The sequence below is a fragment of the Bison bison genome, unplaced genomic scaffold (genome assembly GCF_000754665.1).
Source record: "Bison bison bison isolate TAMUID 2011002044 unplaced genomic scaffold, Bison_UMD1.0 scf7180017864377, whole genome shotgun sequence".
NCBI lineage: Eukaryota > Metazoa > Chordata > Mammalia > Artiodactyla > Bovidae > Bison > Bison bison.
The window spans coordinates 6,358,282-6,373,417 of NW_011494949.1; the positions used below are offsets into that span (position 1 = coordinate 6,358,282).

Genomic DNA, 15,136 nt, shown 5'->3' on the forward strand with positions numbered 1-15,136 from the left:
CAGCCTCTGTCCATGGGATTCTCCAAGCAAGAATACTAGAGTGGGTTGCCATTCCCTTCTCCAGGGGATCTTCCGGACCCAGGGATCGAACCCAGGTCTCCTACATCACAGGTAGATTCTTTACCATCTGAGCCACCAGGGAAGCCAGCTTCCAGAGACCAAAACCCAAACAGCAAAACCCAGCAGGCCTCCCAAAGCTTGTCTGAAGGGCGCAGGCTGGTGTCTCTCCTGCCTGCAGAGGGATGGTCTCTATCTGCCCTGGCTTCCCCCACCAAACATCACGCTCATGGGGACCTCCCTCCATCTTCTTTAAATTTTAAATTAACATATTTAAAATTCCCTCTAAGGTTTTGCTGAAACCACCACCCTCCCCTTGACACACGCATTGTCCTTTCTAGCTGTGGTGTGCTATTCTGTGAGCTGGACGTGTGAAACCCTCTAATCCTTCTTATCTTTACCCAGTTATGTATTTTTTTTTAAGTGCCAGTCATTTTCTCATGTGAAAAAGTTTCCCCCAATTTGAATTGCATCGATATCTCTATATTACATATATCAAGATTTGCTGGGTTTTTCTTTCTTTTTTTTTTTTTTTTAATGCTACCATGGGGACTCCCTCCTTCGCTTTGGTGCAAGCTGGGGGAGTCAGATGGGAATCAAGAGCACAAACATGCTGGCACTTCCCTGGTGGTTCAGTGGTTAAGACGTCACCTTCCATTGCAGGGGACGAGGGTTCGATCCCTGGTCGGGGAGCTAAGATGCCCCACTCTATGCAGAGGGGCCAAGAGGTTAAAAAGAAAAGAAGGCGCAAACATGTTCCTCTGGAACTTAGTGAACTCTCACGTGGGGTATGTCTGTGAAAGTGGGCCCCCCGAGCGGGGGAAGAAACGTGTGCACAAGGAGCTCGCAGCAGAGAGAGGAGAGCAGGGCAAGCGCAGAGCCATGAGCCCACTGCCCGGCTCTGTGCTCTGCCTGCGCCTTCTGCCTCCTCCACTGAAGATGGAAGCTGATGACAAGAGAACACATCCCCGGGGCTGGTGTGAGGATTAGAGGTTTGCACACGTCCAGCTCACAGAATAGCACACCGCAGCTAGAAAGGACCACGCACATGTCAAGGGGAGGGTGGTGGTTTCAGCGAAACGTTAGGCGGAATTTTAAATATGTTAATTTAAATTTTTAAAAATTTAAAATATTTAAATATTCATTTCAGAAGTAGGTGGGATCACTTGGGAGAGGAGGATTGACGTGTTTACACAACCATGCATAAAATAGATAGCTGGTGGGAAGCTGCTCTACAACACAGGGAGCTCAGCTCAGTGCTCTTTGAGGACCTAGAGGGCTGGGATAGGGATATGGGAGAGGATATATGTATATACAGAGCTGATTCATTTTGCTGTTCAGCAGAAACCAACACAACATTGTAAAGCAAGTGTAAGTAAGTAAGAAGTGTTAGTTGCTCAGTCGTGCCCGACTTTTGCAACCCCATGGACTGCAGCCCACCAGGCTCCTGTGTCCATGAGATTTTCTAGGCAGGCATACTGGAGTGGGTTGCCATTTATACCCCAATTTTAAAAGTGATTAACTACAAAACTATTGGAAATTAACATAATGAATATCTCTTGATTATACGGCAACATAGAAAAGCAATTATAATGCTTAGTTTCGTAAAGTATACCAGTTTTACGCCATCGTGAAACAGTGACAGATAGACATCTGAGCGTGAATCAAGGCGGAGGAGAGGAAGGAAGAGAAACATTTTAATATTTTTGAGATGATGAGGTTAGAGGAATGATTTTGCTTTGTTTTGGCAGTTTTTTTTTGCTTTGTTTTGAGTTGGGCTTATGTTCGCTTGATAATGACAGTTCAAGAAAGGCCTTGTAAAACCTTTCTGTTTGAGACTGTTGCTTGCACTGTTGAGTTCATGGTTTGAATCTCGCTAACCTGATGCTGATGTGTCCCAGGTATTAACCATGGCCCTGTCATAGCCGGTGTGATTGGAGCTCAGAAGCCGCAGTATGACATCTGGGGCAACACCGTCAATGTGGCCAGCAGGATGGACAGCACCGGAGTCCTGGACAAAATCCAGGTAATTCAGTGGGCTCTGTGGGCATCCGCCATGTCTGTCCTCTGGGGCACCGTGAATAAGCGTATAATAAGGATAACATTAAAGCAAAGGAAAGAAAGTCAACATTGTCATTTGCTTAAACTTTTTATTGAGGAAATATTAATTGGTTTCTGCGTTTACTGTGAAGAGTAAAACATTATGTCAAAGTATGAAGGATATGGCATTTGTAAAAGTAGATCAGACCGACCCACGTGGCAGTATGCCCCGCCCAAGGGGAGGGGAGCGGGGTACCCTCCCTGCTGGTATGCACACCAGGCGTGATGCCCTGCCTTCCTCTCCCCAGGGGGCTGAACTGGGAGAGCAAGGGGAGGGAGAGGGAGAGATGAGCCGGAGTGATGTGAGATGAAAGCACTAGAACGGACTAGCCTGGGGTTTGGGTATCTGGAGATGACTGGAACGTTCTGGAATCCAGCCAAGGGAGCGGAAACCAAGACCTGACAAAAGCAGTGGTGACTGCGTGCGCCTGCTTGGGCTGTGGTGCTGGTATCTAGAATGAAAGCCACTCTCTCCGAATGAAAAGGGTGTGTGTGTGTGTCTGTGTGTGTCTGTGTGTGTCTGTGTGCACACCTGTGTGTCTATTCGTATCTTTGTTTTCATCATCTTCAAAAAGCGATGTTCCACATTTCACCCCAGCTTTGTTACGACTGGAGTTTATCTGGAGGATACTTTCCTGCCAAATGGCAAATTTGTATGAAAATCACTGGGCACAAATAGTAGACTTTATCAGTTTTGTGTCCTCTTCAGAGAGCTCCACGAGTCCCTGTTCTGCATCTCAGCTTGGCCGACATTCTCTAATATCCCTGCCCCCTGAAAATACAGTGGACACTTTCTTTCTTCACTCCAGTTGTCCGACTCTGTGCGACCCCCTGGACTGTAGCCCGCCAGGCTCCTCTGTCCAAGGGATTTTCCAGGCAAGAATACGGGAGTGGGTTGCCATGTCCTCTGCCAGGGGATCTTCCCGACCCAGGGATGGAACCCGTGTCTCTATGTCTCCTGCATTGGCTGGCAGGTGCTTTACCACTAGCGCCACCTGGGAAACCCCTCTAAGAGGGCAATGGGCTTCTTAAAACTCTGTGTGGTTTAGTGCAGCACAGCCCCCTGGACTGCCTCCGTGTGCTCTGAGCCCGGGGAGGAAACACAACAGATTCCTGTTCGTCCAGAGCAAGGGGTCAGTCCACAGGCCCATCTGCGTGTCCACTCAGCTCAGCGGCTGGAGGGTCCACCTTTGCGTAGGTTTTCTTCTCCTGAGGGTGTCTTTCCCTACAGCTGCACTAGCTTCTTAGCAGTAGTGAGATGCCAATAAATATAAAAAATGATGCTGAGAATATTAAAAGTGTCCCCTGGGCCTTCAGAACAGATGCTTCTTATTACAGAGAATATGCTTTCTATGCCTGAAATTTTAGAAAGCCCCTTATCACCCAGCCAGGCTGCCCCTGAACTTGGAGGAATAATGCATGCATGTGTGCTCAGTCATGTCCATCTCCTTGCACCCCTGTGGACTATAGCCCACCAAGCTCCTCTGTCCACGGGATTTTCCAGACAAGAATACTGGAATGAGTTGCCATTTCCTCTTCCAAAGGATCTTCCCAACCCAGAGTTCAAATCCGGGTCTCCCACATCTCCTGCATTGTCAGACAGGCACTTTATGACTGAGCCACCTGATGGCTGAGGTAATCAAGGTGATGGCTCCCTCCTCCCGACCATGATAATTATGTGGTTGGTGCTACAGATTCCAATGACTAGCTCAAAAGTTGGCCAAAGGCATGCCTAGTACCAGCCTCAACTGCGAAATTAACCTGCCAGACTTCAGACAATGTGTAGGTTCTCTGTGTGGAAAACCAGACACGAAGTGTGCATGTGTCTGTGTCTGTGTGTGTCTGTGTGTGTGTGTGTGTGTGTTTGTATGTGTGTGTGTGAAGGTGAAGATAGGAAAGGAGAATTCATGAGTTCACGCTCAGTCATGTCCGATTCTTTGTGACCCCATGGACTGTAACTCATCAGGCTCCTCTGTCCGTGAGATTCTCCAGGCAAGAATACTGAAGTGGGTAGCCATTTCCTTCTCCAGGGGATCTTCCCGATCCAGGGATCGAACCCACATCTTCTGCATTGGTACACAGGTTCTTTACCACCAAGCTACCTGGGATGCCCCAAATGTCTGTAGCATTCTCCAATTTTGATTGCCATAAGAACTCTAATCAGGAGAGCATATTTGTCATCTGAGTTTCTCGCCTACCTCCATATTTTTTTCAGTTCTTATCTGATATTCCTGAGCTACATCTATCCTCCCCTGGAACTTGGGCCCGGCCAGGGGAGGGCAGAATGTAAGTATCTGGCCTCTGTGTCCCCCTCTTCTCCTGATCTACTCCGAAAGACCCACCCTTTGGCCCCTTTGCGAGGGGCCAGCCGCTGGATCACGTGACAGAAGACAGATTTCTCTAGCTCTTCCCATAACCGGCCCTTGACACCTTCACATCATGCCCTTCATCCTTTCTTCACATCATGCCCTTCATCCTTTCTTCTGGCGACCCCAAATGCTGTCCTGGGGTCTGGAAGCCCCATCCTCCTCCGGGATTTTGTTTTGTTTTGTAATTTATTTGGCTGTGCCGCGTCTTAGTTGCGCACTCGGGATCTTTGATCTTGTTGCAACATGCCTGATCTTTAGTCGTGGCGTGCAGACTCTTAGTTGAGGCCTGTGGGATCTAGTTCCCCGACCAGGGATGGAACCTGGGCCCCCGCCCTGGGAGTTTGGAGTCTTCACCACTGCACCGCCAGGGAAACCCCCCTCCTCTGGTTCTGATGACAGTGTCTGTCGTGACAGATGCCCCCGGGCCTCTCTTCGCCTCTCTCATTGCCATAGCCACTGCCACGGTACTGTCCCCAACAGCGTCCACACCGGAAACAAAACAGTGGTGTGACCATCCAGTGCACGTGTCTCCCGCGTGCCAGAGGAGACAGACTGAGTTCTCTGCAGTGATGTGGGTGCTCCTAGAGTCTACGATACAGTGTGAAGTAAGAGAAAAACACGTATCGTATATTAATGCATACATATGGAGCCTGGAAAACTGGTACAGACGAACCTGCCTGCAGGGCAGGAATAGAGACGCAGACCCAGAGAACAGACTTGCAGACACAGTGAGAGGAGGACGGGGGGCAAACTGGGAGTGTAGCACTGACATGCACACACTACATGTGCAGAGTCGGTCTCGAGTGGGAAGCTGCCTTGGAGCCCGGGGAGCTCTGCTGTGACCTGATGGGGTATATGCATACATATGGCTTATCCACGTGGCACAGCAGAAACTCACACAACGTTGTAAGCAGTGAGACTCCAATTTTAAAATTTTTTAATTAAATTAAAAAAAAAAACAAAACAAGCATTGTCCTTAGAAAGCTTCTCTTCTCATGGATTACCCTCTCTTCTACTGGTTTCTCAGGAGTGGAATGAATGAATCAAAAGAGAACAAGCATTTGGGAGCTTTTCATCCTTGTAGTGAAGTCATGAGCTCTGGGGGCTCTCCATCCTTGTAGTGAAGTCATGAGCACTGGGGGCTCTCCATCTTTGTAGTGAAGTCACTCAGTCGTGTCCGACTCTTTCTGACTCCATGGACTGTAGCCCACCAGGCTCCTCCATCTGTGGGATTTTCCAGACAAGAATACTGGAGTGGGTTGCCACTTCCTTCCCCAGGAGATCTTCCCCACCCAGGGACTGAACTCGGGTCTCCCGCATTGCAGGCGGATGCTTTACCATCTGAGCCACCAGTATTCTTATCTGGAAAATCCCATGGATGGAGGAGCCTGGTAGGCTACAGTCCATGGGGTCGCAAAGAGTCGAACATGACTGAGCGGCTTCACTTTCACCTTCATCCTTGTAGTCAAACACCTCCCTGAGAGGGTCGTGTCCACATGGGCACCAAGTGCTTCCTCAGTTGTCACTGTGCTTTTCCAGGTGACAGAGGAGACGAGCATCATCCTACAGACCCTAGGCTACACGTGCACGTGTCGGGGAATCATCAACGTGAAAGGAAAGGGGGACCTGAAGACCTACTTCGTCAACACGGAGATGTCACGGTCCCTTTCTCAGAGCAACCTGACCTCCTGAAGCCTCGCCTTTGTTTCGGTGGGAGGACTGTACCTTCAGGACGATGACAACGCACTTTCTGACTGCCACTCGCGTCCCTCGTCTGTGGTGTGTGTGTGTGCTCTGTTCTGTCCTCCGGAGCCTCTGCAGACTCCTTCCTGTGACCTGGTGGCCTGCCGTTCGGTGTCTGACGTGTGCCAAGATTGCCCTGCCACTCGCACTGTGCTTACTCCTAGCAGAAGGAACAGGAGCGCGCATTACCGCAGAAGAGCCTTCAGCGAAACTGACAAAGAGGGGAGAAATGAAACAAACAAAAATTCTTAAGGCAATAAAACTAGGGGAGGGGGGCTGTATATTATCTTCTGGTGCATGTTCTTTTCTGGAAAATATGGTAGCTCGCCAACCGCATCCGCTAGTCTGATACTAAAACACACAGTATTTGTGACTAAGTTGATTCTGTTGCCCCACCTGGAATCCGACGTGTTCGCCCACGTGTCTCATTGCAGTGACTGTCCACGGGCCCAGCTGGAACCCGGGGGCCCCCGTCACCCTGCTCTCTCGTGTCTCGTGCCAGCAACACCTCACCATCCATCACCAGAATTAGTTCTTATGACCTAGGACTAGTTTTGTACCAGACGCGTCTGATGTTTTGATGCCATTGTCTTTTGTAAGGTTAATTCATTAAAAGTTTTATGTACTTTGGTTGATAGTCTGTGTCTTCCCCACCACACCCCCTGCCCCCTTTCCAGAATTGAGTTGGTTTTCCACGTCTTCTCCCCTGGACAGAGCTGTTTCAGAAGGGACTCTCCCAGAAGCAGAGGAGGAGCTATCCTTTTTCTTCCCCTGATGTTTATTTATTTGGCTGCCTCGGGTCTTAGTTGCAGCATATGGGATCGTCACTGCATCATGATGGACCTTACGTCGCAGAGCATGGTCTCTCCAGTGTGGCCCACAAGCTCAGTAGTTGCCGCTCAGGCTTAGTTTCCCCAAGACACGTGGGATCCTAGTTCCCCAACCAGGGATGGAACCCACGTCCCCTGCATTGCAGGGAGGATTCCAAAGCACTGAGCCACCAGGGAAGTCCCTGAGACTGTTGAGCTCTCCTTGAGTAACTTAGATGGAGACAGAGTTTGTGGTGCTGGTCACTGATTATGCAGCGCTCTGGAAAGTGTGTCACATGATTTTCATCTTGACCTCTCTGTAGAGCATTTTCAGGAGACGTGGGTTCGATCTCTGTGTCAAGAAGATCCCCTGGAGTAGGAAATGGCAACCCACTCCAGCATTCTTACCTGGAAAGGCCCACGGACAGAGAAGCCTGGTGAGCTACAGTCCATGGGGTCGCAAAAGACTTGGGCATGACTTAGCTACTCAACAACACAGAAGATTTACAGGGAAAACTGTTTTACCAGTAGAACGATCCTCTGCTAGCATCAGCACATACTCTGTCCACACACTCTGGTCCACTGTAATACTTCAGTAGAGCTGTGAGACACAGAATAATTTGGAATTCTGTACATCAGCATGCCAGTAATTTGAGCTAATGAAAGAAGCTTCCAAAACTCCACGGGTTGCCGGTTATGTCTGAGGAGACTTAAGATGGCACAAAGGCAACAGCTATGCATTGTTGAAGACAGGAACACTGGAAAAGCGTGTTTCTGTAAATCCAACACTAAAGTTTTGGTGTCTTTCTTTACATAAAGATATCATACTTTACCAAAGTGAAAGTGAAGTTGCTCAGTGGTGTCTGACTCTTTGCGAACCCATAAACTGTAGCCTACCAGCCTCCTCCATCCATGGGATTTTCCAGGTAAGAATACTGGAGTGGGTTGACATTTCCTTCTCCAGGAGCTCTTCCCAACCCAGGGATTGAACCTGGGTTGTAGGCAGATTCTTTACCGTCTGAGCCACCAGGAAGTCCAATACTTTACCAAAGAGAGGAGTAAATAGCAGGTTGGCCAAAAAGTCTGTTGGGTTTTTCAGTAAGCTGTTACGAGAAAATCCAAACAAAACTTTTTGGCCAACCCAGGTCGTGCATAATGGAATGTCTAAAAGTAGAGCTGCAAACGCCAGCCTGTCTGGGCAGACTGTAGCTCAGGGTAGGACTCTGTAGAAGGTAGAAGACCCCAGTGATCCACTAGGAAGCGGCTGGGAACTTGGACTTGAAGCAGGAAAGCCCTCGGTTTGATCCCTGCCTCTGGTGTTTTGCTAGCTGTGAGACTTTGAACACACATTTCAGTTTCTCTTAGGAGTATTTTCCTCATTGGCAGCTCATGGGGTCAAGTCTGATTAACAGAGCTAATGACCACGAGAGAGGCTGGAGGGTACCCAGGCCTTGCTCCTGCCAGTGCATTGCAGGATCAACACGGCCACGCTGCCAGGACCGTGGCTCATACTCGGTAAAAAGCGCTTATCAAAATTAATAACGGCCTTCATCCCAGAGTGGGGATACAGCATGACTGGTCCATTTGTCTGCCTCAGTCAGAAAATTTTTAATCCTATAATTGCAACTCAGCATTGGCCTTAATACATCTAATTCTCTAGAAAGGTGAGTGAAAGGAGAAAAATGGTATAAGGGCATTTGTCTTCACTGTAACCAAAATCTGGGCTAGGACGCCCTAGGTTCAGTGACTTCAGATGGCGCCTGTGGGTTCTTCTTCCCTTACAGCCTACAGCAGCCGCCCTAGGGTTCCCATGTCACCTGCCCTTAAAAGAAGACACCTGCAAATGAGTGATTCACCAAGAGATCTTTTTTTTTTTAATTTATTTATTTTAATTGGAGGCTAATCACTTTACAATATTATGGTGGTTTTTGCCATATGTTGACATGAATCAGCCATGGGTGGATGCAGAGGGAGGTGGGAGAGGGTTTTGGGACAGGGGGGGACACATGTACACCCAAGAGCTCTCTTTTATAAAATATTTATTTATTGGCTGTGCTGGGTCTTAGTTGAGGCATTTGAACTTTTATTTGTGGCATATAGGATCTAGTTCCCTGACCAGGGATCAAACCTGGGCCCCCTGCATTGGGGGATCTCGGAGTCTTAGCCACTGGATCACCAGGGAAGTCTCTGCCAGGCACTCTTAAATGTTTCCCCTCAACCCCTGCCCTGGAATGCAAAGGGAGATTTTTTTTTTTTTTTTTGCCCCCAAGGCTGTATCTCCAGTCTCATCAAACAGTAGACTTTTTAAAGCAATGAGTCATTATCAGAGTCCACCTCTCAAAGGTCTGTGCATACCTGGCTCTCTCAAAGTGAGATTCCCAGACAGCAGCATCAGCATGACCTGGGAACATGTTAAAAACGCACATGCTTCAGGCCCCAACACAGATCTGCCAAGTTGGAAATCCTGGTGGGCAGTGGGGGAGCACGCTCGCTGTGCTTAGGAGAACAACTCCACATGATTTTGATCCACAGGCAAGCCTGAGACCCCCTGCATTTTGCAAGAGAGGAAACGGGGTGCAGAGAGGTCCGGGGGCTTGCCCCAAGTTTCCCAGATGACCAAGATGAGATAAAACGGAAAGCTGCTTGTTTCCTGAATCTGAAAGTTGTGGCTCAGGGTCAAGGCCCCCGCAGTTTGGGCAGGTCCAGACATTCCCATGAGCAGATCATGCAAATAAGAGGACCTGTCATCCACATCCATCAGCCATCATGCCTGCGACACCAACAACACGTAAGACTCCTCAAGGCTCTTCTGAACCTCCAAGTCTTGTAGGAATTCCGCTCTCATGAAAAATGCTGTGAATCCAGTCCCCTTAATTCTGCAGAGTTTTCGATACGCCTATTTAAAGAAGTCTACATTATCATCAATCTTCCATGTTTTTCCTTTTCCCAGTGCAGCAGCGCTTTCCTAAAGACAGCAACACTCTGCTTTTGAAAAACACTGACTCGGGGTGGAAACTTGATAGGTCAAAACAAATCCTTTTAATATATGTTTCTCTTTGATAAAGTTGACTAACAGGCATTCATTGTTGTCTTTGAAGTGTAAAAGTCAAGATGCTAAAATAAATACATTTAATTTTCCCTTGCTGTCTAACAAATGTGAATTTTTGAAATCTTGCCCAGTTCAAGGCCTGCTTTTTAAAAGCAGTGGAAGGGTAAGGGAGTGGGGTCTGACTTAAGGTAACTGAAAGTAATCTAGTCTGTTAATTTACGGCAACTACTTTCAGATGAAGGCATTTCTTTGAGATGCTTTGTCTTTCTCGATAATCAAGACTGAAAAAAGTGTAATTTATAAAAATTTCCATAACCCAAACTTTGTATACTTTCTATGATGTTATTATAAATGTAGTTAACACACCCAAAGGCATTCCAAATAAACTGCTAGTTATTTGAAAAAAAAAAGTTTTTTTAAGCCAGCTATAGTGAAAGTACTCTTGCCTGGAAAATCCCATGGACGGAGGAGTGTGGTAGGCTACAGTCCATGGGGTTGCAAAGAGTCAGACAGGACTGATCCACTTCACTTTCACTTTTCATAGTGAAAAAACATTTTCAAAAGTATAAAGAAATACTTAAGAGCCGCTCAACCTTGAAATTGCCAGGAACACAGTGTCATAAAGTCCTTAGTCAGAACAATACAAGGAGCAATGGAGGAATCAGCACTGAAATTAATTAATCACCTGCCCATTAACTGCTAAGCTGTGGGAAATTTAATCACAATAGATGAGGGGTGATTTCTTCCAAGAGATCCATTCATTTAAACCATAGCCAAATCTTAACACTTGAAATAAGTTTCAAATCATCTCCAGAGTAAACATTTCCAACTTTCGTTAAAAGCAGCAGCTGCTTCCTAAAAGAAAACTACAAATGAACCGTCACTGCCCTATGGGGTCAGCGAAGACCACATTCCAGTGGCCCCTTGATTCCCACACAAACTCTTCAAGGCTTGGAACTCCCACTTTAAAGATTGGGCTTCTCTGGTGGTCCACTGGTTAAGAATCTGCCTTACCATGCAGCAGACACGGGTTCAATCCCTGGTCTGGGAAGATTTCACCTGTCCTGGGGTAACTAAGCCAGAAGCCCTAGAGCCCAGGCTCCGCAGCCAGAGAAGCCGTGGCAGTGAGAAGCCCCTGCACCGCCTGGGGGAGTACTGCCCCTGCTCACTGGCCACTGGTCCTGCAGGGGGCTTTTGTCCTTAGTTATGCAAATTTCTGTGATTTGTGCCTCAGACCTCTGGCGGGGGAGGGGGCGGTTGTAGAATCTAGAGTCTAATTGTGCCAAAAGGCAATTTTATTTTATCTCCCATTAAGTGTTACCTGTGCCAAGAGACGGTAGCAGTTCCCATAACCGGTAAGAAAAACATCTGAACACCATTGCTATGAGCGCCTGTCAGGGAGACACGCAAACCTGCAGAGGAGCAAACAGAAAGCAAAACCAACCGCGGTCAAGGGGGAACAAAGTTTTCACTTTATTCAGATGCCCGCAATGGATCACGCTCCAGCATCATTTCATCTTGAAATTGGTTCCAGCGGAAAAACGTCCTACCAGGTGTCCATCCTAAGAATCGCAGGCCTTTGGCCAGGCTGGTCGCCCAGGAAATACACAGGCAAGCAGCCCTGCGTGGTCCTTGGTCCTTCCCCGCGACCCAGCGCGCATCCAGGGGAATCAGGGGCGCCCACCGGCCCCGGGAGGCCCTCCGAGCGTCCCCAGCGCTGCCCTCCCTCCTGCCTCGCTCGTGCGCCCTTCGGCCCATGGAAGGAGCTCAGGCAGGAGAGATGTGCCCGAAGCCAGGCGCCTTGATACTGGTGATATCGTTCTTCCGGTAGAAGTCGGCCTTCACGTGGCCCGCGCGGCCGTGGTCGCGGTTCAGAGGCTCCACGGGCTGGTCGATGCGCCGCCCGTAGACCGAAGACGACAGCACCCCCACCGGCCGCTCGCGCTCCTGTAGGAGGGGAAGTAGAGCGTTCTCAGCTGTCCATGCCTTCGTGTCCCACACCCGCCTCCCGCCTCCACCGGGCTTCTCGGTGCACAAGAAACCTACAAATGAACCATCGCAGCCCCTAAGGAGCCGGTTAAGACCACACTGACGCCGGGGTGGGGTGGGGGGTGCTCTTCAACCAGGTCAGATTCTGTCCCCTCTGCTCCAGGCCACCAGTGTCCTCAAGACGTTCAGAGGACAGTCCAAGATCTTGCAGGGACGCCAGGTACCCACTGCCTTCAGGATCGAGTTCCTCCTCCTTCTCTTCCCTTCTCCCTGCTGCTCCTCCCGCCTGTCTTCTGTTCCCCTCCTTCCTTCTCCCAAACACTCATCTCCCCAACTCCTTATCTCCCCAGCCCCCATCACATCCCCAGACCTCCACATCCCCTTAAAAGGCTGTGTCTCTTTGCGTACCACTGATCACTGCCTGGAATTCAGTTCATCATTCACTGGTTTTTTTTCTTCTGTCTCCTCATGGGAATTTCAGCTCTATGAGGGCAGACACTCCTGTTTTGTTCACTTTATACTCAGTGGCATATGGGAGGTGCTCAAAATGTCTGACTGACTTTAAGTCATGCTAGGCATATATACTTGTGAGAAAAGTGAAAGTGAAGTCACTTATGTCTGACTCTTTGCGACTGTAGTCCACCAGGCTCCTCCATCCATGGGGTTTTCCAGACAAGAATACTGGAGTGGGTTGCCATTTCCTTCTTCAGACCTTCCTGACCAGACATTGAACCCGGGTCTCCCTCATTGTAGGCAGACACTTTATCCTCTGAGCCACCAGGGAAGTCCGTACTTGTAAGAGAAAAGCACTAACTTCACTACTAACTGGGAATGAATTAATACAAACCAAAACCCACAGACTCATTGGAAAAGACCCTGATGCTGGGAAAAACTGAGGACACAAGGAGAAGGGGGCAACAGAGGATGAGAGGGTTGGATGGCATCACCGACTCCACCGACATGAGTTTGAACAAGCTCTGGGAGATAGTGAAGGACAGGGAAGTGCTGTGCATGGGGGTTGCAAAGAGTGGGACACGACTTAGCCACTGAATAACAACAACACAGCAGGAAAACTGTTCATGTCTGTGACTTAAGCAGTGATACCTCTCAGCATTTCCATCATTCAACTTCACGTCAATTACAAGTTTCATGGAACCTGACATGGCGACATTCTAAAACATTAACAGCGGCAGGCAAAAATCCTCTGATCAAAAAGCAGTCCCACCAGAAGTTCTTACATGCTGATTTCTGTGTATTGTACAAAGATGATGATATTAGTGCAGCACATGAATTTTAATAAACATACTGTCCTCACATCAGACTTTATGGAGACAATGTTCTAGTGTGGAAGTGGGGTCTAACCCAGTGGGCAGATGGTCCTGACCCTGCCTAGGGGATGCACAGCCTCCTCCTCCTCCTTCCCTCCACTCCAGGCATCTGCTGTGAGCCTGACCTTCTCACCCTGGAAGTCTGGTTCCCTTGGTTGGTCACCACCCACCCTGTCAGCTCCTTCCAGAAATCTATTCAGATAAACAGAGGACCTGAACCATACAATGGTGCACACAGCGGCCCAGTAACTCGCGAGAAATAATCTCTCTTGCCTGTGTGCTTCCATTCCTGGGAGGCCAGGGCCCTGGAACCATGATACCAGGCCTCAGAGGTTCAGCAAAGACCTGTTTATCTGTTGGAAAGAACTTCTGAGTTTTGCTGTCATGGAATTGTTCAATTCTATAGGACTGGGCTGGGCTTCCCTGGTCATAAAGAATCTGTCTGCAATACAGGAAACCCAGGTTTGATCCCTGGTTTGGGAAGATCCCCTGGAGAAGGGAATGGCAATCCACTCCAGTGAATGGAGAATTCCATGGACAGAGGAGCCTGGCAGGCTACAGTCCACGGGGTCGCAAAGAGTCGGACACCACTGAGCGACTGACACTTTCACTTTCATAGGACTAAACAACAGTCACAGAAATGAATAGACTGTTAAACAGGGCAGAACCAAGGGACAGTGACCGCAGCTTCATCGTCTCTTCCCGGCACCGGAAGACAGGGGAGAGTTTCGTGCAGCCGACTGGACACAGTGGTGAAAACGCACACCGGGAATCTGTTCACGCCCGGTGATACCCTCTTGCTATTACCTCCTCATTAATGCGGAGTCCCAGGCTTTTGGCGTGTTCTCTGTCATCTCGGTGTAACTTCTGATTATAACCTGGATCCCTCTTAAAAACACAGTCATACAGGGAAATGATTCCAGTCTGGGAATAAAAAGAGAAAGCAAGCCATGGGTTTATTCAGGGGCTGAGTCGTGGAAGTTTCAGGGGGCTTGAAAAGCCTGAACTCTCCCTGATGGAGAGTAGAGATAACGTATAGAGATTCCCCACAGCAACAAACGTGTGTATAGAAGGTCATCATGTGGGCAGCGACGAGAGCACGGAGGCCAGGCCCCTGGTTCCCGAGAGCCCCCAACGGGGTAAAGATGTTTCCAGGGGCAATTTTCCTCCACTTGTTACAGACCCCCTTCTTCCCAGAAGAGGCTCCTCACTCTCCCTGACTCCATCCTGGAGCGCAAACCTTAAAATAATAATAATCTGTTTGATATCTGTTTTCTCCTTCATTTTTGCTTCTCTTGAATTTCTCAAATTTTCTCTAATAGGCTTGTACAACTTTGAAAAGCAAACAATCTCTGAATACTAGGACAATATATCCAAAGAGACGTTCTCCTTCTTCAGAGAGACAGAAGTATTTTAATCATATACAGCAGCTATAAAAGCTATAATTCATATATGTATGAACATATATATGTTTGGCATGTTATATATACATGCAAACTATTCATGTGTTTTATACATATAGCAAACATATGCATAAAACACACACACACACAGAGCTCTGATGTGTTAGAAAATGAACCTGTTAACAGAACTACCATCTGTAACATCTCCATAATTTTAATCCCCAATTTTTCTTACTACAGAAATAAAACTGCCTTGTTTAGTATCTAGTAAAAGAAGAAATCCATGTAT

The 15,136-nt window shown here is 48.3% G+C and overlaps 2 protein-coding genes across 2 annotated transcripts in view; one reads left to right on the top strand and one right to left on the bottom strand.

Moving 5' to 3' along the window:
• Positions 1-6,899, top strand: part of ADCY2 (adenylate cyclase 2 (brain)) — a 450,411-nt gene extending 443,512 nt beyond the window's left edge. The window contains exons 24-25 of the mRNA XM_010857150.1: positions 1,959-2,083; positions 6,066-6,899. Of these exons, the coding sequence (XP_010855452.1) occupies positions 1,959-2,083; positions 6,066-6,218 (278 nt within the window). The 3' untranslated portion in view covers positions 6,219-6,899. The remainder of the gene's footprint in view (positions 1-1,958; positions 2,084-6,065) is intronic.
• A 4,677-nt stretch (positions 6,900-11,576) lies between these two features.
• The window catches only part of LOC105001003 (chromosome unknown open reading frame, human C5orf49), a 15,871-nt gene continuing 12,311 nt past the window's right edge, over positions 11,577-15,136 (bottom strand). Inside the window, exons 2-3 of the mRNA XM_010857123.1 lie at positions 14,252-14,368; positions 11,577-12,074 (exon numbers count right to left, since the gene is read on the bottom strand). Coding sequence (XP_010855425.1) covers positions 11,895-12,074; positions 14,252-14,368 — 297 coding nt within the window. The 3' untranslated portion in view covers positions 11,577-11,894. The remainder of the gene's footprint in view (positions 12,075-14,251; positions 14,369-15,136) is intronic.